The sequence below is a fragment of the Canis lupus genome, chromosome X (assembly GCF_048164855.1).
Source record: "Canis lupus baileyi chromosome X, mCanLup2.hap1, whole genome shotgun sequence".
NCBI classification, from domain to species: domain Eukaryota; kingdom Metazoa; phylum Chordata; class Mammalia; order Carnivora; family Canidae; genus Canis; species Canis lupus.
Genome location: NC_132876.1, coordinates 28,741,065 through 28,767,630, shown reverse-complemented (window position 1 = coordinate 28,767,630; position 26,566 = coordinate 28,741,065). Strand labels below are relative to the sequence as shown.

Genomic DNA, 26,566 nt, shown 5'->3' with positions numbered 1-26,566 from the left:
GAGGGGAAAAAATCCAGTTCATTCAAGGGTGAATTTACAATAAAATTTGACTTTTAGGTTTTCCATTCATTTATCAAGATGTATAAAAAATTTATGTTTTGAGCAATTTTAAAGCAATAATAACAGTTACAAATAACTCCAGCCAGAGGAATTTTTTAATAGCTAAAAATATGTTTATAGGACACTTGCTAACAAACTGTTTTATATTCCTATTTCTGCTGCAAAGAAATATGATAGGGTGATCAATAAAGTACTTTTAAGCATAAAAATATATCACATTAAGATAAAATTCTATGGGGGAAGTAGAAGTGAAAAATGAATTAAAGACAAAAATAGAAATTTTCTGGCTATTAAAGTTTATTCCTTTAATTTTCAAATGGATGACAGTGGATATCAAATGACTATGGTATTTAGATTTCATTTAAAATAATGATAGATTTGGTTTTTATGCCACCATTTATAATATATTGGAAATTACATCCTTTGTAATTATTTTAACTTATAATGAAAACATTTTTATGTCACATTAAACATGTAAAAGTGGATCCATAACTTTTCAAGATTCTTTGAGGGATATGAGAGCAAACAGCATGAAAACCGCTGGTCTATGACATCATTTCCTACCCTATGATGAAATTATACTGTCTTGTATTTCTTTTTCTTTTTAAAATTTTTTTCTTACATCAATTAACCCACTTATTATAGGTTAGCAGTGTTTCAGTTGGTGGAGCTTCTACTGGTCTTTCAACAACTTCAGTCCTCTGATGGCCGACTTTACCATGACTGCAGAAGTGGTGTGATACGCTCAGGTGCCACCAGCTACGGTTTTCATGCTGGAACCACAGTGCAAGATCCCTATAGCTTGTCTTTTCATCTTCGTTTTGCCACAGAAGGAGCAAGTGTACTTGGCTTGCTGGCTTATTTCAATCTTCTTCACCATTTTCCTGAGGGAGGAGCTGAGGTCCTGCATTTACTCACAATTCCCACCTTTTTGGTGTTTAGCCATGTTGCCGCAAACTACATCTGAGTCCAGAGAGGAAGAGACTCTCTTGTATTTTCTTTTTTTAATTTTTAATTTATTAATTAAAATATTTATTTATTTTAGAGAGAGAGGAGAAGCAGGACTGTGGGATGGGGAGGCAGACTCCCCAGGACTCTGAGGTCATGGCCTGAGCCAAAATCGAGTCAGACACCCAACTGACTGAGCCACCTAGGTGCCCCTAATTTTTTATTATTTTATTATTATTATTTATTTGTGAGAGAGCAGGAGCAGGGGAAAAGGGAGAGGGAGAAGCAGACTCTCCTGCTGATCAGGGAGCCCAACGTGGGGCTCGATCCCAGAACCCCAAGATCATGACCAGAGTCGAAGGCACACAACTCTTAAGTGACTGAGCCATCCAGGCACCCTCTCTTGTATTTTTTTTTAAGATTTTATTTATTCATGAGAGACAAAGAGAGGCAGAGACATAGGCAGAGGGAGAAGCAGGCTCCCTGTGGGGAGCCAATGTGGGACTCAATCCCAGGTCTACAGGATCACACCCCAGGCTGCAGGCAACACTAAACCACTGCGCCACCAGGGCTGCCCTGTATTTTCTTTAAAAATGTCAAAGTTTGGGTGCACCTGGGTGGCTTAATCGGCTAAGCATTTGACTTGGTTTCAGCTCAGGTTGTGAGGTCAGGGTCTGCTTCCCTCTCCCTCTGCCCTTCCCCGCTCCCCTGTGCATTCTCTCTCTCTCTCTCTCTTTTGTTAAAAAAATAATAATAATAAAAAACTTAAAATGTCAGTTTTGCCTTTTACATTTCCTTTCTCTAATCAGCCTGGAATTGGTTTCCTCAAAACATAGCCCAGATAGACACAGCACCGGAATCAGCTGGAGACTGCGCAGAAGCTTTACATTTCCCTCAAACATGGCCTAGCTTTACTGACTGAATCACCTGAGTGGGGATTATCCAAGAATTAGCAGTGTCAAAAAGCTGTTCAGGTGATTCTGGTTCACCATGAGGTGTGGGAACCACTGGTTTATGAGGCCAAATAATTTAATGTGCCATGCAAGCTGTCAGGGACTGGACTATATTCCCCCCCAAATTCATGTTGGGGTCCTAACCCATGGGACCTCAGAATGTGACTGCATTTGGAGATAAGGCTTTTGAAGAGGTAATTAAGTTAAAATGAGGTGATTAGGGTGTGCTCTAATCCAATATGACAGATGTCTTTATTGAGGAGCGATTAGGACACAGAACCAAGAGGGAAGACCATGTAAAGACAGAGAGAAGACAGCCATCGGCAAGCCTAGAGGACAGATCTTAGACGTGAACCTGCCAACACCCTGATCTCAGACTTTAAGCCTCCAGAACTGGGACAGCCCGGGTGGCTCGGCGGTTTAGCGCCGCCTTCAGCCCAGAGCCTGATCCTGGAGACCTGGGATCAAGTCCCACATCGGGCTTCCTGCATGGCGCCTGCTTCTCCCTCTGCCTGTGTCTCTGCCTCTCTCTCTCTCTGTCTCTCATGAATAAATAAATAAAATCTTAAAAAAAGAAAAAGTTTTAAAAAAGCCTCCAGAACTATGAGAAAATAAATTTCCATCATGTAGGCCACCCAGCCTGTGGTATCCTGTTATAGCAGCTCGAGTAGACTGGATTTTATCTGGGCTACCTCCCTAGAGCCTCAGGTCTCTTTTCAGGCTCCATCCAACCCCCCCATCACCACTTATCTACACCTCTGCCTTACTAGTTTTTTTTTTAAGATTTATTTTTATTTATTTATGATAGAGAGAGAGAGGCAGAGACACGGGCAGAGGGAGAAGCAGGCTCCATGCACCGGGAGCCCGACGTGGGACTTGATCCCAACACTCCAGGATCGTGCCCTGGGCCAAAGGCAGGCGCGAAACCGCTGAGCCACCCAGGGATCCCCCGCCTTACTAGTTTTGAGACCTTGGGCAACCCAACCTATCTGTCCTCAGTTTTCTTACTTGTAAAATGGGGATAATAACATTACCTCCCTAGAGTTGCAGGATGATTAAATGCGATCATCTATGTAACGCACTGAACACAATGTAAACATAAAAAACAATAAATGTTAGCGGCTCCGCCCATACCATAAGGCATTCACTGCCATTCTCCAATTGCATGTTGTTTTGTTCCCCCTCCATGAGTCAGCACATCTGTTCACATGTCTGCTTAGAATGCCTTTCTCCCACTGCGTCAGCTAGCTAACTCTTGGTTGTCCTTCAAGACTGAAATCCCTGTAGAGCCAGCTCTGATTCACTCTTCTCCCTCCCCCTCTTCTGGAGCTCTCCTCTAGATTCCCACTGCACCCTGTGCTTGCCCCTACCAAGTGAGATGCCATTGCAGGGGTTTAGGCAGAGGAGTGACCTGATCTGGCTTGAGTACCTACCATATGCCAGGCATCATTTTAGGTTCTGAGTCAAGACAAGAATAAAAAGAACACTTAACTTATAGGGTGACTGGGATCCCTCGGTGGCGCACCTGTTTGGGGCCTGCCTTTGGCCCAGGGCGCGATCCTGGAGACCCGGGATCGAATCCCACGTCGGCCTCCCGGTGCATGGAGCCTGCTTCTCCCTCTGCCTATGTCTCTGCCTCTCTCTCTCTCTCTCTCTGTGACTATCATAAATAAATTAAAAAAAATTAAAAAAAAAAAAACTTATAGGGTGACTGAGAGGATTAGGAGAGACAAAATATGCCAAGCACTGAAGACAGTGCGGCTGATGGTAAACTCTTTGTAAATGCCAACAATTATTATCTATCTCCATCCAGGACACTTCCTCGCATCTATTGACATCTGTGGCTTTGGGCTCATAGTCTTCCTCCCTAAACACAAATCCCACTAGCATCCTGGGTGATGACCCCTCCAACACACTAGCACCTCTCCTGGACCTCAATTCCTGTAGCTTTTACCTCCACCCTACTCCAGACACACCGTGACCTCGATATTGTTGTCGGACTTTTGCAGACTGAATACATGGTGTACAACCATAGGAATAGATTAAAAATCCCAGGTCAAATTTTCTATTAGCTTGAGAGTGCGCTCTTTGGTCCCTACCCCAAACAAGCAACAAGTCTCTTCTGTATGACTGAGTCCTGGAAGATAAAGAAAAAAGAGAAAGGGAGGGCTGGCTGGAGGTGCTAGTTTTATGGGCACCAGATAAGGGCAAGCACCTTTACGACTGCTCAAAGAGAGGAAATTATAATTGCAGTCTTTCTGGCAGCAAGGAGGGAGAGGTTAGCAATCAAGACACCCAAGCAAAAGTCAGGAGACTGAGGGGCAGGTGCTGCTGATAGACACTATTCAGCATGAACGACCTTCACAGAGGCTGTTCTCCGTTGATGAGTCAAGAGTAATCCTATGCAGGCGTGTACCCCTTCCTGCCAGAAGGTATATAGCTCTGAGGGCAATGTCTGGAAGTCAGGGCTCACCCCGCCTTCCTTCACCCAAAACAACTCTGCTCTTAAATTAGTTGGGCTTTCACTTTACAACTGTATTTGCATAAAGGGTTATAGTGTTAAACCTTGGCTGTTCTTCTCAGCAGATATCTACATATGTTATTTTCCACAGAATCCACCTGCCATCGAGGTGTGGCAACCATTCTCAAAATTCTTCTCTCCTTATCTACATCTCATCACTTTTAGCCTCTACAGATTTGTTCTTTTTCCTATTCAAGGTTAATGCCACTACTCATGCTTGATTCCATCTCTTATTTCTGCTGGGTCTTTATGCTATCAGTTTTCCTTTCTCCACATTAAATTGCCGTTTGGAGTATTTGGCAATGGCTTGACATTGGCAATTCCATATAGTTCAAGCTAACATGCCTTTATTCTTTTCCTCTCTAAATAATCCTCCTCAACCAAAAACAATTACAACAAAGCATCCTTATACAGACAAGAGTAACCTCTTTGTAGATTGTGTTTTTCTAACTTCAAACTTCCGTGTGTCCAGTCATATAAAACCTAAATATCATACCCCAGCTATGTCTGCTTTTGCTGTTCACATTTCCCAACTGACAATTCACCTAACAAGTATTTAGCAAGGGTCTGGCATGTTTATGAAATTTTTAAAAAGATTTTTATTTATTTATTCATGAGAGACAGAGAGAGGCAGAGGCAAAGGGAGAAGCAGGCTCCATGCAGGGAGCCTGATGTGGGACTCAATCCCAGGACTGAGGGATCATGACCAGAGCAGAAGGCAGATGCTCAACTGCTGAGCCACCCAGGAGTCCCTGTTTATGAAATTTTTATTCACTCATTCAACAAATATCTTCTAAGTATCTACACTGCCAGACATTGTTCTAAGTACTTGGGACAGATCAGTGAATGAAATAAAAATTCCTGTCCTCTTGGAGCTTATAGTCTAGTACGGGTTGGAAGGAGGAGACATATAATAAACAAACACGGGGCACCTGGGCAGCTCAGTGGTTGAACATCTTCCTTTGGCTCAGGTCATGATCCCGGGGTCCTGGGATCAAGTCCTGCATCAGGCTCTCCACAGGGAGCCTGCTTCTCCGTCTGCCTATGTCTCTTTCTCTCTGTGTCTTTCGTGAATAAAGAATAAAATAAAATCTTGGGACGCCTGGGTGGCTTAGTGGTTTAGCCCAGGGCATGATCTTGGAGTCCCATGTCAGGAGCCTGCTTCTCCCTTTGCTTGTGTCTCTGCCTCTCTTTCTCTGTGTCTCTCTCATAAATAAATAAATAAAATCTTAAAAAGGGAAAAGGATACTCCTTAAAAAAAATAAATAAAATCTTTAAAAAGAAACAAACACGATAAAGAAAATAACCATATAGCATGCTACAAATAGATACCATGGCGGGGAGGTAGAGCAGGGAAGGGAGATTGAGAGTGTTATGAGAGAAGTTGTAATTTCAATATGGTAGTCATGGTGGGCCTTATTGAGAAGGTGACAATTAAGCAAAGACTTGAAGGAGCTGAAGGACAAGCCATGGATATATTTGGGGGAAGTGTTCCAGGCAGAGTGAACAGCAAGTGCAAAGGCCCTGAGACAGGAAAACTAAAGGAACAAGGGGTAAGAATAGTAAGAGATGAAGACATTGAGGTATGAAGGACTCTGATTGTGTAGAGCCCTTGTATTAGTTATTTACTGTTGGGTAACAAATTGCCCTAAAATTTAGCTACTTAAGGGGTACCTGGCTGGCTCAGTTGGTGGAACATATGACTCTTGATCTCAGGGTCATGAGTTTGAGTCTCACAATGGGTGTGGAAATTACATATAAAAATAAAAACAAGTAAGTAAAATTTAGCTATTTAAAACAGCAATACACAGGAATTCAGGAGGGTTTTGGCTGGGTGTTCCTGGCTTTGGGTTTCAAGAGGTTGCAGTCATTGGAAGTGTGGGTCTGAAGAATCCTCTTCCAAGGTGGCTCACTCATGTGGTTGACAAGTTGGTGTTTTGGCTGGGTGTTCCTGGCTTTGGGTTTCAAGAGGTTGCAGTCATTGGAAGTGTGGGTCTGAAGAATCCTCTTCCAAGGTGGCTCACTCATGTGGTTGACAAGTTGGTGTTGAGAAGAAGGGGCAGCCTCAGTTTTTCCTTGTGTGGGCCTCTCATGATACTTGAGTATCCCCGTGACATACCAGCTGGCTTCCTACAGAGCAACCAATCCAAGACAGAGCAAGGCAGAAATCACAATGCCTTTTAGGACCTAGGCTTTTAAATCATATGCTATCACTTCCACAGCATTCTATTAGTTTACACGAGTCAGCTCTAGTTCATTGTAGCCAAGGGCATGAAGAGCAAGAAGTGAAGATCACTAGAGATCGTGTTGGTGGCTGGCCACGAAAGCCTTTGTAGGCCATTATACATCTTTGACTTTTTTCTGAGTGAAATGGAGAGCCACTGAAGGGATTTGAGCAGATAAATGACAATGATCTGGCTTATTAGGACAACTCTGGCTGCTGTGTAAATACACTGGAGACAGGCAAGGAGGAGGTAAGCTGGAAGACCAGAGAGGAAGCTAAAGTATAAGAGAGAGACAGACTAGGGTCATAGTGGTGTTAATGAGAATTGGTGATACTGTGGATATATTTTGAAAATTGAGATGGACAGGATTTGCTGAGAATTGGATAAGGGATGGAGGGGGTGGATTAAAGATGACTCCAAGAGTTTTGGAGGAATCACAAAAAAGAGTTAAGACACACATTTTACCATAAATGAACTTAAAATATAGGTGAGATAAGACATGTACACAAACAGCTATACAACATGGCAGAAAGCACTGTGTTTCATAACAAAGGCATAAATTCAAGTGCCAAGTGAGATGAAAAAGTTCTGGAGGTGGATGTTGAAGGTACTCAATGCCACTGATCTGTATACTTAAAAAATGGCTCAAATGGTAAATTGTATGTAATATACTCTCTTTTTTATAATGATCTGTATGCCCAACAACAGGGCTGGAACTCACAACCTGAGATCAAGAGTCGCATTTTCCACTGAGCCAGCCAAACACCCCTATGTTATACACATTTAATTACAGCTTTTAAAAGGTGCTAACAAAACTAAAAACAAAAATTCAAGTGCCAAGAGAGTTCAGAGGAGGAAGAAGGAATCAGAGAAGGCTTTGAGTAAGGGCAGTCCTTCTTCCTAGGCACAGGGAGCTATTTGAGTAAGTGAATGGAAGGCCGGAAAGCTGGGAAAGGGCAGTAACTGTACTTCTATGGTTAGCAGTTCTGTTTTGTTAGAAGATACGTCGTTTGTACTAAAACTGCAGTTGATGACTGATGTCAGCCTTCAGTGACCGGCTCAAGTGACCTCAAGGAAGAATCAAAAACAGGAAGAACCGGAAAACCAATTAAGCAGAGACACGCAAGCAATATTTTTAAACAATTAGATATGATAGAAACGTAACGTATTAAGATGACCTCAGGGTCTTTCTCGTCTCTACGTGGAAATCAATAAACGGTAACTTTTACAACCGTAACAAATTATACCTTTTGATGCGCAAGTATTTGGACAGCTGCTTGCAAGCAGGCATACCCTTTGCCCCTTTTGTATATATAATCCCGGGGAGCTACGAGGCCTTGGAGCCAGTCTTTAGAGCAATCCGGAAGCCTGTTTTCCCAGGCTATCATTCTGAGTAAGACAACGGATAAAGCATTTACTAACCTACTTTAAGGATGGTTTTCTTTCAGTTGACAGTACGGAGCCCAAGGGAAAAGTGAACAGAAAGCTAAGGAGTTTTAACATAATCCGGGAAAGTAGTGTTGAAGGGTTTAGGTCACATTGCCTTGTGCAGTCGGTACTGCAGGGTACCAGTCCTAGGGATAGAGAGGCAAGTCAGGAGACCAAGTAATGGTCAGGCACATCTGGAATCAGAAGATCTAGGTTTGGGGATCCCTGGGTGGCGCAGCGGTTTGGCGCCTGCCTTTGGCCCAGGGCGCGATCCTGGAGACCCGGGATCGAATCCCACATCGGGCTCCCGGTGCATGGAGCCTGCTTCTCCCTCTGCCTGTCTCTCTTTCTCTCCCTCTCTCTGTGACTATCATAAATAAATAAAAAATTAAAAAAAAAAAGAAGATCTAGGTTTGAATCACTGTTCCAGCTCCCACACATACCAGCAGTGTGACTTTGGGCAAGCCATCTAAACTCTCTAAACCTCAGTTTCTTCATTTGTAAAATGGAAATAATGGTAGTTACATATTTCATAAGATTGCTGTGAGAATTATTTTTTTAAAGATCATTATTTATTCATGAGACACACACACACACAGAGAGAGAGAGAGAGAGAGAGGCAGAGACATAGGCAGAGGGAGAGACAGGCTGTCTGCCAGGAGCCCGATGTGGTGCTCAATCCCAGGACCCCAGGATCACGACCTGAGCCAAAGGCAGATGCTCAACCACTGAACCACCCAGGTGTCCCAATTTTTTTTTTAAGATTTTTATTTATTTATTAATGAGACACACAGAGTGAGAGGCAGAGACATAGGCAGAGGGAGAAGCAGGCTCCATGCAGGAAGCCTGATGTGGGACTCAATCCCAGGACTCCGGGATCACCCCTGAGCCAAAGGCAGACGCTCAACTGCTGAGCCACCCAGGTGTCCCTGCTGTGAGAATTTAATAACTGTTTGCTTGCAATTACTATTACCCAATGTCAGATGTGGGATTCTCAGAGCTATGACAGTAAAAGAGGATTGGAGGGGTAATATTTAGCAAAAGCCTAAGAACCAAAGAGAAGTCTCTTCTCTCCTCTCTTCAAGTTCCCTTCTCAAGAAGGGAAGCATCATTTGAGGATGCAGGTGATACTTAGAATCTTCCTCTTGATATGAAACACTCTCATTCAGAATCTCTCATGTCACTACACTAGCGTATAAGGGAGCCTAAGTCTGTGAAACAAAATTCATTTGGCAACCTTACAGCATATTTGAAATAAATCCAGGATATGATCAGCATATTATGTCCCAGATTTCCGGTTTCCCTGCCTCCTGCCCTCTTTCCTATTCATTTTCCCTTTATCTCTCAATCCCCATCCTGTTCCAACTGAATGTCCTTTCCGTTTTATCCTTTCCATCTAGGGCACGGACCGTATTCTAATCTCAGTTCCCTCATTTATTAGCTGCATGCTAATGGAGGGCCTTTTTTTTGTGTATATATATATATACATATATTTCTTTTTTTGGAGTTCGATTTGCCAACCTATAGCATAATACCCAGTGCTCATCCCGTCAAGTGCCCCGTCACCCCCACCCCCCGCCCACCTCCCTTTCCACTACCTGTTGTTCGTTTCCCAGAGTTAGGAGTCTCTCATGTTCTCTCTCCCATGGAGGGACTTTTCTTCTCTGGGCCTCAATAGCCTCTGTAAAATGGGTTTAATGAGAGAGGGCCTATCTTACAGGGTTGTCAAAATCACAACAAAGAACGCAATCTATGCCTCACACAGTGCTTGGTCGGTAGTGAGAACTCAACTGGTTCGCTCTCTTTCCATCCGTAACTTTACCTCTACCCCCTGCTGCTCAACACCAAAGCCCAGCAGGTAACAGCCGTGGGAAAAAACACCTCGAGGTGGAAGAGGAAACCTTCGAGCTGGGGGCGGGGACTGCGAGGTACCCACTGCGCAGGCGCGCCCGCTGGGTCAGGTTCTGGCTTCCAGCCGGGGGTGGGGGTTGGGGGGAGGGCTTCGATCGTCCGGGCTGCCCCCTTCCGGCCCAGGGAAGTGGCGGGACCTTGGCTGCGCCCTGGGAGGGCTCAGCACTAATCCAGGACGCCGGGGCCCAAGGGTAAGTTCGAAAATGGCGGAGGGGGAAGAAGGAGGGGCCTTACAGGGCGGGAGGCTGGCCCCGGGCGGGGACGGTAGAAAGGAGCTTGCGGCGGCGCGGGGGGGCCCTTGGCGCGGCCGGGGCCTGAGACTGACCGACCGCGGCCGGAGTCTGTGTGAGGCCCTGTCGTGGACGCACCTCGGGTTCCCCGGCTCGGGGCTCCTCCGGGCGACGGGCGGGCTGCTGGGTGCGCCTGAGGGAGACGGAGAGACTTCCGTTTCCTTCTAGGCTGGGGCCCGGCCGCAAAGCGGAGTTGGCATTTCCAGATTGGGGCTCGGGCCGCCCCTCCTCCAGGACCCTCCCCTCCGGACCGCGCAGGGCGCCGCGGGCGATCCGGGCTGGCTCTCCTGGCGCGGTGGGTACTGCCTGTACGGGCTTCCTCCTCCTCCTCCTCCTCCTCCTCCTCCTCCTCCTCTTCCTCCTCCTCCCCCCCTCCCCGCGGGCCCCGGCGCTGCGGGGAGGGGCGGGAAGGCCGCCCCTGTGCGGCGCGGGTGGCCCAGCCGGAGCTCCTCGCCGAGGTTCCCGGGAGCACAGAAAGAAGGCGTGGGTGGGGGCGTGGGTGGCTGCCTGGCTTTTCGGGCTTGCCCGGTGCCTTCTTAAACCCGGGAACCTCTAAGGTAAATCGAGTCAACTTTTTTTTTTTTTTTAATGATCAAAGGGACCGCCCCTCCCACCCCCCAATTTGGTGCGTGTGGCAGGTATGGAGCTGGGTGGAGTGCGCCTGGCGAGGGCACGTGAAGCAGAAAGAATAGGAGCCAAAGAGCTTCCGGAAGAGGAAATTAGCTAGTAATTCTTTCCAATCTTTGCTGTCCTAGTCACTTCCCCAGTATATTCTGTGAGTAAAACAAAATTCAGTCTAACTTTCAGTTTCATTATTTTAACTCCATAATACACTTAATTGTTTTTGATAGGAAGGGGGTGGTTATTGCTGAAACTAAACAGCCCCTTCCACCTCCAAAAAAAGAAAAAGGTCAATCAGAGCTTCGTAAAGATCTGTCCGATTTTAATAATCTGCTACTTTGCCTTCAAATGTAATTATATTACTAGGTCTCTCACCCTATGCCTTATTCTCATTGATGCATAGAAATATACTTTTGTAAGACTAGAGGTTGCTGTACTGTTCTTTTTTCCCCTTTTTTTCACTTCGAATTTCTTACAACCAGTTCAAGAGAACACGATTACAGACAGCCATCTTAGAACTTTAACATTTTAGAGTTGGAAGCGATCTTAGTCCAATCCTCTTATTTTGCAAAAGCAGAAACTAAGGCACAAGAAGATTCGTGGCTTGCCTAAGACTACTCAACTACTTAGATTAGAACCCAGCTTGTCTGGCTCTTCGCTCACTGCTCTTTCTGAGCAACTGCTGTGCATAGCCTCCAAGCAAGAAAATTAAATGTTCAACTCACCGCACACTTGAAGCCTATACTACTTTGTATCATACAACTGTGCAACTACCTTCTATGTATTTAACATGTTTATCGAAACCAATGCTTGAGATATTTTCTCCCGTCATTCAAGAAGTGGCAACAGTTTAGGTTAATAAGATTTATGCACACATGCACATATGCATATTTGAATATGCTCAGAGAATTTCTGGAAGGATACACCAGAAAAGTGTGAACAGTGCCTACTTAATAGAGGGATGGAGAAGAATATGATGCTTTTTAATTTGCACTTCACATATGGCCTAATGTACTGTTTAAATTTTTACCATAAACAAGTATTGATTTTAGAATTAAAAATAGCTTTTAAAATTCACACACCTACATGTATATCAACATAAGTATTTATCAATGGTATGTAAATACATATATGCATTTACATATCATTGGTTTGTATTGTAAAATCCACTGTGGCTTCTGTCAACCCAGCTGGCAAAGCAGGCCTGATTATCAGATGCTCACATTTCTTATTTTCTCTTATGGCACCTAGTATAAGATGGTAAAGAGAATATATGTTATTAATCTTTATAGAATTTTAGAAAATGTGCTAAACTTTTTATTATCAAATAATATAGCAAGTCATAACATTCAAGATACACAGTTTGATGCAATGAAAAAATCTGAATGTAGAATCTTTGTGGATAAGAATCATTTTTAAAAATTAAGATTGGAAGGGTCCCTGGTGATAAGTACTTCAACTCTTTTCTTTTTATGTGATAAGTACTTCAACTCTTTTCTTTTTATGAATAGGCTAACTAGGACTCAAAAGAGAAAAAGTGAATTACCCAAGATTATATATCTAATTATTAGCAGAGCTTGGACTAAGGTCTAGGTCCTAGTCCAGTACCCTTTGTGCTACGTTTGTACTTTATTGCTTTATAGTGCATTCAGTGACTCCCAACTAGGCAGGAAAAGTAATCCTGGCTATAGGTTAGGACCATTTCAGTAGATAATAATATTGTTAGTAACATCCCAATTAATTTGTATACTGCTTGAAATATTTGACTAACATAAATATTCCCCTTACATTTGGTCATAAACATTAATTTGTTTCATAAATTCTTTGTTTATATTGTAAATGCCTACCCCAAGTATGAGATTATGATATTTTACTGTTTTTGTTTGTTCTAATACTTAAAAGTCTGGTAGCTAGTGCTAAGGTGAGGCGGGAAAAGTTATGCTCTATAAAAAAGACATTTTATTGAGTGCCTACTATACGGCAGAGATTATACTATGTGGTGTAGGGTTTGAAAGACAAATATGGCAAAGTAGATGTCCTTGTTCTCCTGAGGCTGGGAGATTATCATAAGCTGTCAAATCTCAAGCTTTATCTGTGTTCTAATCTGGTAATAGTATTATAACTAGTAATCTGTAGCACTGTTTAAGGTCATCGTGAATAAATTTAAGGAAACAAAAACAGTAGTGGTCAAATAAATTGATATTGAACACAGTCTTTTTTTTTTTTTGACTTAAGGGAAAACAGACATTTATTTCTCACAAAATTTAAGTCTCAGGCTTCCAGCTCTTTACCAGTTCTTCCAGTACAATTCCTGGTGAACAGATACTATTTTTGTCTTAGAGGTCATGTGGTACAGTGGGAAGAGCCCTGGATTTGATGCCTGGGTTCTTGTCTTAGCTTTGTTTCCAATTAGCTCTGAGATTGTGAGCAAGTCATTTAAACACCTCCATGCCTACATATTTCTATTTTTTCATGACTTTTTATGAATTAAATATCCCATTTAATTCAAAACATTATTTTGGAGTATTTTAAGTTACAAAATATTTTTTTAGAAGGTTATGAAATTCAGAATAGTATAACAGAATAAGTATAATTCACATTCTTTTATAAAAATGTTTTATTTATTTAATTCTTATTTATTTGTGATAGTCACACAGAGAGAGAGAGAGAGAGAGAGAGAGAGAGAGGCAGAGACACAGGCAGAGAGGGAGAAGCAGGCTCCATGCACCGGGAGCCCGACGTGGGATTCGATCCCAGGTCCCCAGGATCGCGCCCTGGGCCAAAGGCAGGCGCCAAACCACTGCGCCACCCAGGGATCCCCACATTCTTTTATATTTACTTTTATCATTTAGGTTCATATTGTACGTAGATTGCTGTAATCCTTTTTTCTCATTCATTCTATATCGAACATTTCCTATGTCATGAAGTCTTTTAAAATGTAGGTTTTATTTATCTTGCATATTCTTTTTTTAAAGATTTATTTATTTGAGAGGGACAGAGAAAGCATGACTGAGGGGAGGGACAGAAAGAGGAGACAAAGAGACTCCGTGCTGAGTGATTACCCGGATGTGGGAGCTCAATTCCAGGACCCCTGAGATATGACCCGAGTAGAAGTCAGGTGCCCTGGAAGAGGGAGTCTTAAGCAGACTCTGTGCTGAGCAGGGAGCCTGGTGTGCCCGATCTCACAACCCTGAGATCACAACCTGAACCAAGAGTTGGACACTTCTCTCACTGCCACCCAAGCACCCCATATGCTGCATATTATTCTATGCCCTGGTTCCTTCATTTTATAAAGTAACAGGCTTGGGTTAGTTGATTCCAAAGATTCAAAATCCATTGTGATAGTTTTTTATAACTGATTATCTCAGATTCTATCAAGTAAAAAAAATTCCCACATGACCATCCAAAATCTGTTTCGAATAAATGTTGCAAATAAAATGATAAAAAGAATAAGGTGGAGATATAAACCTTAATTTGTGGATTATACTTACATTTATTTTTTCCCGCCTTTATGATTTGAATGCTTTATTTTAAAATTTCACATGCTAAGTATTTGAATTTCAATTTTTTTGGAGATGTGAATGAGATCTGTGTCACTACTGTGTTGAAAGCTGGCCTGTTTTATTTGTAGGGTGGATGTAGAGTAAATTGAAGAGGGAAAAACTGGGCTTCTGGGGTTTAACATTCTAGGATTACCATAGCATAGAAGAGAGAAAATTAGTGGAAGCTAAGAAGGGTTCAATAACTTGCTCAAGGTCCAAATAGCTAATAAGTTGCAGGGGTAGGATTTGAATTCAGATTTCTTTGATTGCAGTAGTCCTGCTTTTCTTTCATTGCGTGCTATTTTCAGAAGATCTCTTAGACGGGTTTTTGATGGTATTGCTTTGATCAAAATTGATTAAGGAGCTAAGTTGAAAAATACTGAGATAGCACTTAGAAATACGGTTTTCAGTTTGAGACAATCCAAACAACACACCTTGAGCACCTTCTGGTTTGAGCCAAGTTCTTTTTTTGTTTTTAAGATTTTATTTATTTATTCATGAGAGACACAGAGAGGTAGAGACATAGGCAGAGGGAGAAGCAGTCTCCATGCAGGGAGCCCGATGTGGGACTCGATCCCAGGACCCCGGGATCACGCCCTGGGCCAAACGCAGACACTCAACTGCTGAGCCACCCAGGCGTCCTGAGCCAAGTTCTAACATAACTGTATTAACAGTGGCTGGCATGTATAAGTAGGTGCCTGGTAAAAAAAAAAATATTGACTGAGGGGCACCTGGGTGGTGCAGTTGGTTGAGCATCCAACTTTTGGTTTTGGCTCAGGTTGTGGGATTGAGCCCCACGTTGGGCTCTATGCTCATGTGGAGTCTGCTTAAGTTTCTCTCTCCCTCTCCCTTTGCCCCTCTTTCCCCCCCCCAACCTGTCTGTCTCAAATAAATCTTTTAAGAAAATTGTTGACTGAATGCCTCTACTTGTTATAGAGGAATGTATTAGATGAAGAAGGAAAAACTAAAACATCTAGGGCCTTCCAGATAATTCCAAATAAAGGACTTCCTCTACTTTGAGAAATTAACCAAAGCAGTTGTTGATTACTGTATCTACCATAAAAACTTGAGGCCAAACATATGAGTTAATGTTTTATGTGCCCTGATTATACTTAATAGTAGGTTGTCCTTTTTGTGATAAAAGGATATTTTATGTAATTTTGTAGGACTTGGCATGGACTTTTATTGTTAACTATGGTATCATTGTAGCTCTAATATTTTGATACGTTTTGGATTTTTTTTTAATTTTTATTTATTTATGATAGTCACAGAGAGAGAGAGAGGCAGAGACACAGGCAGAGGGAGAAGCAGGCTCCATGCACCGGGAGACCCAACGTGGGATTTGATCTCGGGTCTCCAGGATCGCGCCCTGGGCCAAAGGCAGGCGTCAAACCGCTGCGCCACCCAGGGAGCCCCATTTTGGAATTTAATTTGGTATATTGGTATCCAATCTTTGTTAAGTATACATGTGATTCACTTACCACGTGATCTGCTTTAAAAAAATTTTTTTTAAGATTTATTCATGAGAGAGAGAGAGAGAGAGAGGCAAAGACACAGGCAGAGGGAGAAGCAGGCTCCCCACAGGGAGCCCGATGTGGGACTCGATCCCTGATCAAGCCCTGAGCTGAAGTCAGACACTCAATCACTGAGCCACCCAGGCGCCCCCCCCCCACCCCCAAAAAAAGTCTGTCTCTAGGAGGAGGGGCAGTCGCAGTGGGAGGGGGAGAAGTAGTCTCCCTGCTGAGCAGGAAGCCTGTGGGCTCGAGATCACAGAACCATGAGATCATGACCTGAGCCACCCAGGTGCCCCCATGATCTGCTTTTATTTTAATTTAATTTAATTTTATTTTATTTTAAGATTTTATTTATTTGTTTATTCATGATAATCACAGAGAGAGAGAGAGAGAGAGAGAGGGGCAGGCAGCGACACAGGCAGAGGGAGAAGCAGGCTCCATGCAGGGAGCCCGACGTGGGATTCGATCCCAGGTCTCCAGGATCGCGCCCTGGGCCAAAGGCAGGTGCCAAACCACTGCGCCACCCAGGGATCCCATGATCTGCTTTTATAATGTATTTTTAAGGATATGGGTTGTGGTGAAAACTGAGGTTTACCTGTACGGACTGGGAACAGCTTGAACTCAGATGATCAGAGGTTGAATTGCATGAGTTAAGGCTGATTTCCTAAACTGGGCAAAGCTGGTACCACTGTACATTCCCTGGAATCTATAAATACTGACATGTGGTTTGAACTTTTATATTTACCCTTATGACAATTTTGTTGGCCTCACAACACAGGCCTTTCATATATATAATCACATACTGGTATGTGATATTTTACTTTTCAATGACTCCTGCTAATTTTTCAAGCCTTGAAAGGGCAAGGAGCTGACATTTTTTGCTACCTCACCAGACTAACTCTTCTGCCAGTAATTCTTAAAGTAATTTCCTTAGACCTATATTGGTCATAATCACCGGGTTTGACTTTTGACTGTCATTTACCGTATGATCTTTGATGAGTAACAGAAAACCACAGTTTCCCCATATTTCAAATAGGGGCTATGATATGTTGCTTAGGTTAAATTAAATACCACATGTGAAAACATCCTAATTGTAAATCACATATGTATTTTAGTTATTAGAGGTAACATGGTGAAAAAAAAGGATAGGCTGTGGAATCACGCAAGCTCACGTTGAATTTTTGACCTACTACTAAATGGGATGACATTTTTTAGTTTCAATTCAGCATGTTGTAGTAGGTTAGAATATTTATATGTAGCTAAAATGATTGCATGGAGGAAAATTAAAATTATTTGTAGATAGTTTAGAACACGGGGGCACTCATTAAATATGTGGTACTGTTTTAATTTGGCCCGGAGTCACTTATTATGGCAATTTCCTTTACTTGGTGTCATTTTAATTCAAACCCAGACAGAAGACAAACCTAAATGTATATATGCAGCAGAGTGGCTTTCATGTAGAACTACCTATTTTTACTAGAGAAAAAGAAAAGTTGTTGGCTTTTATCAAGAACTTGTTTCAGCACTTGAGATCTCAACATGATCATGGAAGACTACTTAATTCTGAGAAATATCTAGGGTAGGTATTACCCATTCACTGAGTCATCTATTAAAGAACTTTGGTTGGGGATCCCTGGGTGGCTCAGCGGTTTAGCATCTGCCTTCAGCTCAGGGCCTGATCCTGGAGAAAAAAAAATATATTTTTTTAAAAAGAAAGAACTTTGGCATGGCACTTGGAGAACCATCTGATTTTTAAGTACTGCAATCCCCATCACTCTGTCAGGATAAGTTATCTGGGTAAGTATCAAATAGAATAAGTTCCAGTTCTGTGCTACTCATTAGCTCTATGGTCTTAGTCAAATCATTTAACATCCTTATGCTTTTGTTTGCTTATCTTCAAAATGGAAGAGTGATTTCTATTATTCTGTCAGCACAAATACAGTCAGTTATGGTGAACATGTTTTGCTTGTGGGTGTCTACAAAATATAATGATTCTACTTTACGTGTACTTGATTCAAAACTGCCCTTTTGTAAAAATTAGGGAAATTTTAAAAATTTTATTTTCATGAGAGACAGAGAGGCAGAGACGTAGGCAGAGGGTGAAGCAGGCTCCATGCAGAAAGCCCGATGTGGGACTTGAACCCAGGACCCCAGGGTTACACCCTGAGCCGAAGGCAGATGCTCAACCTCTGAGCCACCCACGCATCCCTAAATAGGGAAATTTTTAAGTAAAGATTACAGGCAACTCTTCTTACCAGGCCCCAAATTAATTGATTATTTTTATAAGGCAGTAAGTGAATAGTTCAGAACTCCAGCAATAGGCATCCCTTAGACGTTTCAACATAGTCCTTTCACTTTCAAGTCAAGTCAACAATAAGTAGCAATCAGATATTACCTGTGTTTCTCAGCCCTCTCTGCTGGTGATTTACTGCCACTGAGCAGAGGACCAAACAACATTTATTCATGGTCATCCACTGTGGACATGACTTAATTACTGCTTTTATTTCTGGGAGTTGACCTGTATCTCTTTTTCTTAACCTAAATGATTGAGTGTTGACATCAATTTACAATTTCGTCTTTCTCGTTGTGGTGGCTAGGAGTTAGTAATCTAACAGTAATATTACAAATCAGCAAGCTGGCAAAAATTCTCACCATAGGCAAAATCATAACGACCAAGAATATATCCTTCCCTCTGCAAGTTATAAGAATGATCTTTTGTGAATTAAAAGTCAAAACCTTGCAATACCTGGCCTTGCTATTGATAGTTTACTGTGCTAGTGTGTTCACAGATGAAGAAAGCATTGTCACCTGGCATATAGCCAAATAAAACCCCCAATCTGCTGGGCAGGATTGTACAAGGGACCTGACTAATCAAGAGCCCAACTGCTTTTTTTCTTTTGATTAGAATCTAATATATTTACTGTATAAAATTTAGAAAATTAAGAAAAGTACAAAGAAGAAAATAAAACTCAATAATCCTACTGCCGGGAGATAACCACAGAATTTTGATGTATAATTTAGCCTGTCTTTATATATCTGTATTTTTTGTAATTAGGATTTTACTGCACAGTATTTTATTTTTTTAAAAGGTTTTATTTATTCATTAGAGACACAGAGACACAGGTAGGTGGGAGACACGGTAGAGGGAGAAACGGGCTCCATGCAGGGAGCCCCACATGGGACTTGGTCCCAGGACTCCAGGATCACGCCCTGGGCAGAAGGTGGCGCTAAACCGCTGAGCCACTTGGGCTGCCCAACTTCACAGTATTTTATAATCAGCTTTTTTCATTTAATACAATAGCATGAACATATGTCTATGTCCTTTAGTATTCTTCTACAACCGAGTTTGTAATGAATGCCTGGTATCCACATTACCAAAGTGTTGTCCTCATTTGTTGGACATTGAATTTTTTTGTTTATAAATACCACTGTATTGAATATCCTTATATATACATTTTTTAAAAATCCCTAATCATTTCCTTAAAGTTGATTCTTACAACTAGAATAAGTGGTTCAAAAAGTAATCATATATTTTAAGTTTTTATTTATTTATCTTTAAGATTTTAGAACATATTGCCACATTATCCTCTAGGAAAGGTGTACTAATTTTTTTAAAATTTTAATTCCAGGGTAGTTAACACACAGTGTTTTATTTGTTTCAGATGTACTCTATAGTGATTCAACAATTCCATATATTATTCATTGCTCATCAAGATAAGTGTACTCTTTTTTTTTTAAAGATTTTATTTAAGAGAGCACAAGTGGGGGATGGGGGTGGGGCAGAAAGAGAAGCAGACTCCCCACTGAGCAGGGAGACCAACATGGGGCTCCATCCCAGGACTCCGAGATCATGACATGAGCCAAAGGCAGGTGCCCCAAGATAAGTGTACTCTTAATCCCCTTTACTTGTTTCACCCATCCCCCCACCACAAAAGGTATACCAATTTGTAGTTTCACCGGCAAGAGTGTCTGTTACCCCATACCTTCCCTACTGCTAAATTTTTGTTATTGGCATCTTTTTCTTCTGGATATGTAAGTGCATTCAAGCTTTTTCTTAACACTATTACTGGTCAAAACCAAGATAGGTAATAGGAGGTGGTGAAGGACACACTCCTGTTCAAATCATTCAATGTTGCCACTAAAAGCAAATAATGACAAACAGATTTTAGAGAGAAGGACTTTTTGCTCTTCCATAATAATAATAAAAAATTTTTATAGTAGTAAAAAATTGTTAGCTTTCTAAATGTCCATAGATGAAGGTGCATAGCTGTGTATAGACTGTTTTAACATTTATATTTTTAAAAATACTCATACATGCTTGTATATTCATAGACCATCTCTGGAGGAATACACAAACTGATAAGAGTGATTGCTACTTGGAATATGTTGGGGGGGGGATTTTTTTTTTAATTTTCTAGGTTCCTTGGCTGGTAAACTGTTAAAAGACAGATTTAATAGAATAATTACAGACATATAAGAGCCCCATAAGAACATGAGACCCACAGGCAGACAGGCTGTTGAGGTTTATATGCCATTCTAAGCTAAGGAGAAAGGGGGTGGGGGTCTAAGTCTTCAAAGCGAAGGAAGAGTTTACAGGAAGATGAGCAGATGTTTGATAAATATTTGCCAGACCATACAGAGACAATGGAAAGCAAAGGAATTTGATCTCTAGGCCCTACAGAGCTTCCCCTAGCTTACCACACCTAGCTCATATTCTTTGTAGTTATCTCAGGTGATAGTTTTCTTCCCAGACAGGCCCTCCATCTAAATTCTTTAGGCAGTTAAGGAGAAGGTAAAAGCTTTTCCTGAGTTTTTTACTCACTTCAGTTTAAAGTAATCCATGTGCCCTGGGTGCCTGGCCAACTCAGTTGGTAGAGCATGCAACTTTTGATTTGTGGGTCATGAGTTCAAGCCCCACATTGGTGGTAGAGTTTACTAAAAAAAAAATAATAATAATAATAAGGGGCACCTGACCGGCTCATTCAGAAGAGCATGCAACTTGATCTTGGAGTCATGAGTTGGAGCCTCCAGTTGGGTGTAGAGATTATAATCAATCAGTAATAATAGCAATAAAAATTTTGAAAAGTAATTTTCATTCCAAAGTGACTCACTTTGGGAAGGCTTATTCTGAAACCCTTTAGTCCTGCCTTTGAAACTTGTGCATGAAGTTTCACAGCCCAGAGGTTGAGTTGGTACATTGCTCCATCTCACTCAACCCTCTCTTAGTCCTGAGAATAGGCCAGTTCTGTTACATAGTTGTGTCTCATTTCAGGAGATGGTGATGCACTTGTGCTCCCAAAGTTAGGGCTATGGTGCAAACAATCTGGTATTTAATAAGAGAAATTTCTATGGAAATGAAAGAAAAAGGTTAATTAGAGCAGATTATAGTCCTAGTTTCTTAGTTCTGAAGGTAGCCAGGTGAGAGGATTTCTAGATGTCCTGCTTAAAGCAACTTCAGATGGAGTGAGGGCAGGCAGTGGCATTCTGAAAGATTTTCCTGGTTTGTAGTGGGATATATTTGGAAATGTTAGTTTGGAAAGTTGTAGCTAAATATTGGAGGAAACTTCTGAATTCAGGATCAGCCGTTTATAGGTGGAACCTCAAAGATAATAGCACCAGAATTTGAGACTTTTCTTAAAAAGATTTATTTAGAGAAAGAACATGAGTTTCGGGAGGGGCAGAGGGAGAAAATCTCCAAGCTGATTCCCTGCTGAGCACCCAGCCCAACTCAGGGCTCAATCCCACGACCCATGAGATCATGACCTGAGCCAAAACCAAGAGTCTGATGTTTAACCTGACTGAGCTACCTAGGTGCCCCAATAGCACTAGAATTTGATATTCATAATAGTTGTTACTGAAACATCCTTTTTCTCTCTACAATCACCCCCATTTTTATCAAAGATAATCACAGTATAACCAATTTATTTGCAAATCCAGTCTAGTTCCAATAAACTTGGCCTGATTATTTATACAAGTGTAACAAGAATACTGATTCATCATATAGGCTCTTTTAATCTGCTTTGTTGGAACTTTATTTTATTTTTTTAAAGATTTTATTTATTATTCATGAGAGACAGAGAGAGAGGCAGAGACACAGGCAGAGGGAGAAGCAGGCTCCATGCAGGGAGCCCAATGTGGGACTCAATCCCGGGTCTACAGGATCACGCCCTGGGCTGAAGGCAAGCGCTAAACCGCTGAGCCACCCAGGCTGCCTTGTTGGAACTTTAAATAAGGAATCTCAGGTTGGACTTTTTAAAAGCCCCTTGAGGCTAGAAAGCCAAGCCAAAGACTGGCCATCAGGCTTAACTTGTGATACTTCTAGATTTGGGTTAATTCCTCTTTTCAAGGTTCACAGAATATCATAAGGTTCCTGTACCTGCCAGAAGGTGGCCTTCCTTATTTACCTGGTAAGGCTACCAGGAACCCTGTTAAGCAAGTTACCAGGCTGATTTTTCCAAGGGGCTTTATTGCCTCTGTAAAGTCAACCTTCGGTTCTTTTTTTTTTTTTTTTTTAATTTTTATTTATTTGTGATAGTCACAGAGAGAGAATGAGGCAGAGACACAGGCAGAGGGAGAAGCAGGCTCCATGCACCGGGAGCCCGACGTGGGATTCGATCCCGGGTCTCCAGGATCGCGCCCTGGGCCAAAGGCAGGCGCCAAACCGCTGCGCCACCCAGGGATCCCCAACCTTCGGTTCTTAAAGCTGTCTAGGCATATCTGAGTGTATGCATGTCTCTCTCAGACATAGCATTCTAGTCAAAGCCTTGGTACTATAACTAGTGTTTCCATTTGTATCCTGTTATAAGGAAAACAGATTATTTTTTAAAGATTTTACTTATTTATTTGAGAGAGCACAAGCAGGTGAGAGGAGGAACAGAGGGAGAGAGAGAAGCAGGCTCCCCACTGAGCAGGGAGCCTGACGTAGGGCTCCATCCCAGGACTCTGAGATCATGACGAGCTGAAGGCAGATGCTTGACTGAGCCACCCAGGTGCCCCAAGGAGAACAGATTCTTATAGAACCTATGCAAATAACTATATTGCCACGAAAATAAGAATACTTACTATGTATCCAAATTCTGGATGGATCAGGTAGAAAAAGATGTATGTTTCAATTCTGCTCACAAAGGTATAATTTACCAAATTGCTTATAGTCCTAGTTAGCTTAAGAAGAAAGGTTTCCTGGGGTGCCTGGGTAGCTTAGTTGGTTAAGCGTCCAACTCTTGGTTTCAGTTCAGGTCATGATCTCAGGGTCCTGAGATCAAGCCCCATGTCAGGCTCTGTGCTCAGCATAGAGTCCACTTGAGATTCTTTCCCTCTCCCTCACCCAGCTCATGCCTGAGCACTCTCCTTGGAATAAATAAATAAAATAAAATATTTTAAAAAACAGTTTCCATATATTTTAGAAAATAAAATATGAAGGAACTACTGATAGAAACAAAAAGTTATAAAGAATTCTAATCATTCTCTTTAGTTCTTTACAGTACTATGTAATTATTACTTGTTCTGCTTGGATCCAGGTTTTACATTCATTCTGAAAATTTTTTTTTAAGATTTTTAAATTTATGGGCAGCCCGGGTGGCTCAGTGATTTAGCGCCGCCTTCAGCTCAGGCCTGCCTGATCCTGGAGACTCGGGATCGAGTCCCACGTCAGGCTCCCTGTATGGAGCCTGCTTCTCCCTCTGCCTGTGTCTCTGCCTGTGTGTCTGCCTCTCTCTCTCTCTCTCTCTCTCTCTCTCTCTCTCTCTCTCATTCTGTGTGTGTGTCTCTCATGAATAAATAAAATCTTTAAAAAAAGATTTTTTTATTTATCAGCATATGAGCGCAAGTGGGGGGGGCAAAGGGAGAGGGAGAAGCAGACTCCCCACTGAGAAGGGAGTCTGAAGCAGGATCCTGAGATCATGACCCGAGCCAAAAGCAGATGCTTAACTCACTGAGCCAACCAGGTGCCCCCCCCCCCGTTCTGAAAATTCTTACCCAGTTTAGCTTTATAATCTTAATTATCAGAAACCTTTATTCTAGAGTACCTGTCAAGAGTCCTTCCTATAAGGCTCCATTCCAGGTGTGGAGAATTTAGAATTTTTTTCTTAAGATCTTATTTTATTTACTGTTTAAAATATTTTATTATTTATCCATGAGAGACACAGGCAGAGGGAGAAGCAGGCTCCACGCAGGGAGCCTGATGTGGGACTCAACCCCAGGACTCCAAGACCACACCCTGGGCTGAAGGCAGGTGCTAAACCGCTGAGCTACCCAGGAATCCCTTAAAATTTTATTTTTAAGTAATCTTTGTACCCAACTTGGGGCTCAAACCTACAACCCTGAGATCAAGATTTGTGTGCTCCACTGACTTAGCCAGCCAGGCACCCCCAGATTTTTAGAAATTTCATGTAATTTCTGGAACACTTAGGTTTAAGAAAATTTATCAGTTGACAGTGCTTCCTGTGTAATTTAACATACCAGATAAGCCTAATTAGTTAACATCTCTTTTTATAAGGAGAGGGCAAATCCTTTGAGAGGTCCAAGGAGCCCTTTGGAAAAATCCCCAAACTGGTTTGAGGTAAAAAAAAAAAAAAAGACTTTGTAATTTGATTTTTGAGAGCTTTGTCAAAAATACCAAAATATCTGATTAAATAGGATCAGAGATCATTATGAAACATTACTTATCTATTTAATCAGAGTGACAAAAGATTTTAAGAGCAAATACAAAAGGCTATAGTTGTGAGCAAAACTAACAGGCTGATAAGAACAGAAAATTATTTTAATAAAACACAATCTTTGCGTCCTAGGACAATTACTTAAAAGATAAAAACTTTTCAGTCTCTTACCTTAGCAGACCAATTGTCCAAGAAAACATTGTCCTTTTAGTAAATGAAAAAAAAATTAAGTTTTAATTTTACATAGGTATACTATCAGTATTCAAGTTTATTTAAAAAACCCTTTAATAACAACTCAGTTTAAACCAGCTTGATTATACAAGGTGGAATTTTTCTCTTTCTCTGTTCTCAACTTTTTATTTGTCCTTTCTTTTCACCTTTCCCATTTTGAAATAACCAGTTTTATTTCAGAACAAATTTGCTTTCTTTTCCTGTAACACAAATGCATCTCCATATCTCATGAACTTTTTTAGCCAAAAACACAACCTGCTTTTTTTTCCAGTTAAACTAAGTAGTAAGCAACTGTGAACTGTTATGCTAGTATTCTTTTAAGATTTTATTTATTTGAAAGAGGGGCTGAGAGAGAGAGAGAGAGAAACAGGGGAGGAGCAGAGGAAGAGAGAGAAGCAGACTCCCCGCTGAGCAGGGAGCCTGACTCGGGCTCCATTCCAGCACCCTGAGATCATGACCTGAGCCAAAGGTAGATGCTTAACCAACTGATCACCCACTTTCTTTAGACTGGCAAATTTATGAGTATGTTCATAATTCCTAGAAGCATATGCTTCTTCATTTTATAATCTTTTAATGTGGCATAAGACATGTTTACTAATCGCCCATATTTATCTTTAGTCTATCTGTAATAGGAAGCCAAAGTTAGATAAAAATCTATGTTCTGTAATGTTTTATTATTTTGTCTTATTTGGAAATTAGATAGTCAATAAATTTCCATCACTTAACTTTGCAAATCTCTAAAGTTACCAAAAAGATTTTAGAAGCTATTTTTAAGTAGATGTACCATAAATTATAGTTATTGCTAAAAAATTAACCTAGAAGCTCTTACCCCAGTTATATCTCACCTCTATCTAAATCATTTGCTCTTGACAATTATGTTTAGACTACTCACAAAAGCTTCATGAGACATTAGACAGCCATCATCTCAAGCTATTTTTCTTGCTGACAAATTTTGTAAGAGATAACATAAACTTACTTGACTAAGTAAACCCAGGCAGAATAGAAGTTGAATGATTGCATTATATTCAGTGTTGATAATTCAAGACCTGCCTATTTAATTTTTTAAAGATTTATTAGAGAGTGCATGCACATGACGGAAGGGGGAGGAAGAGAGTCTCAAGCAGACTCCTGTTTTAAACTCATGAACTTCAGTTGGCTTCAGTACTGAATATTTTTCCAAGTAAATGAACCTGAGAAGCATTGAAGTTAGTTTCTGTTATAGTTCTAAGAACTCTAGGGGTACTTAATTTATAAGCACTTAAAATTAAGCCAGTTAAACAGAGCTCTTTTACAAACTAACTTTAGTAATACCATTTAGAGATGGAAAATGCCACCCATCTACAATACGTTCATAAACATACAGACAGATACAAGTAGAGACCTTGTAGTTTGTTCTAAATTTTAACCATGAGCGGGGTGTCTGGCTGGCTCAGTCAATAGAGCATGTGACTCTTGATTTTGGGATTGTGAGTTCAAGACCCACATTGGGCATTTTAGCCATGAGATGAGTATGATAATGCAAAACTCACTAGTTTATAGAAGAACAGTTAGGGAGTGCCTGGGTGGCTCAGTCGGTTAAGTGTCAACTTTTTGGTTTTGGCTCAGGTAATGTTCTCAGTCATGAGATCAAGTCCGGCACCAGGCTCTGCTCAGAGCAGAGTCTGCCTG

General features: G+C 41.5%; 2 protein-coding genes across 12 annotated transcripts in view; one reads left to right on the top strand and one right to left on the bottom strand.

The window, feature by feature from the left end:
* Window positions 1-339: 339 nt before the first annotated feature.
* LOC140628426 (uncharacterized) lies at window positions 340-11,468 on the bottom strand. Its single transcript, XM_072817795.1, has 4 exons — window positions 11,434-11,468; window positions 10,415-10,782; window positions 9,734-9,816; window positions 340-6,612 (listed from the first exon to the last, which is right to left on the bottom strand). The coding sequence occupies exons 1-4, from the start codon at window positions 11,466-11,468 to the stop codon at window positions 6,298-6,300; spliced, it is 801 nt and encodes a 266-aa protein (XP_072673896.1). The 3' UTR covers window positions 340-6,297.
* Window positions 10,085-26,566, top strand: part of XIAP (X-linked inhibitor of apoptosis) — a 55,898-nt gene continuing 39,416 nt past the window's right edge. For 4 of the 11 annotated variants that reach the window (XM_072816209.1, XM_072816211.1, XM_072816207.1 and 1 more), the window contains exon 1: window positions 10,323-10,631. The gene's annotated coding sequence lies outside the window, so the exon portion shown is untranslated. Of the gene's footprint in view, window positions 10,238-10,322; window positions 10,632-26,566 lie in introns of those variants that run through there. The other 7 variants (XM_072816216.1, XM_072816206.1, XM_072816208.1 and 4 more) reach the window with 5 other exon arrangements.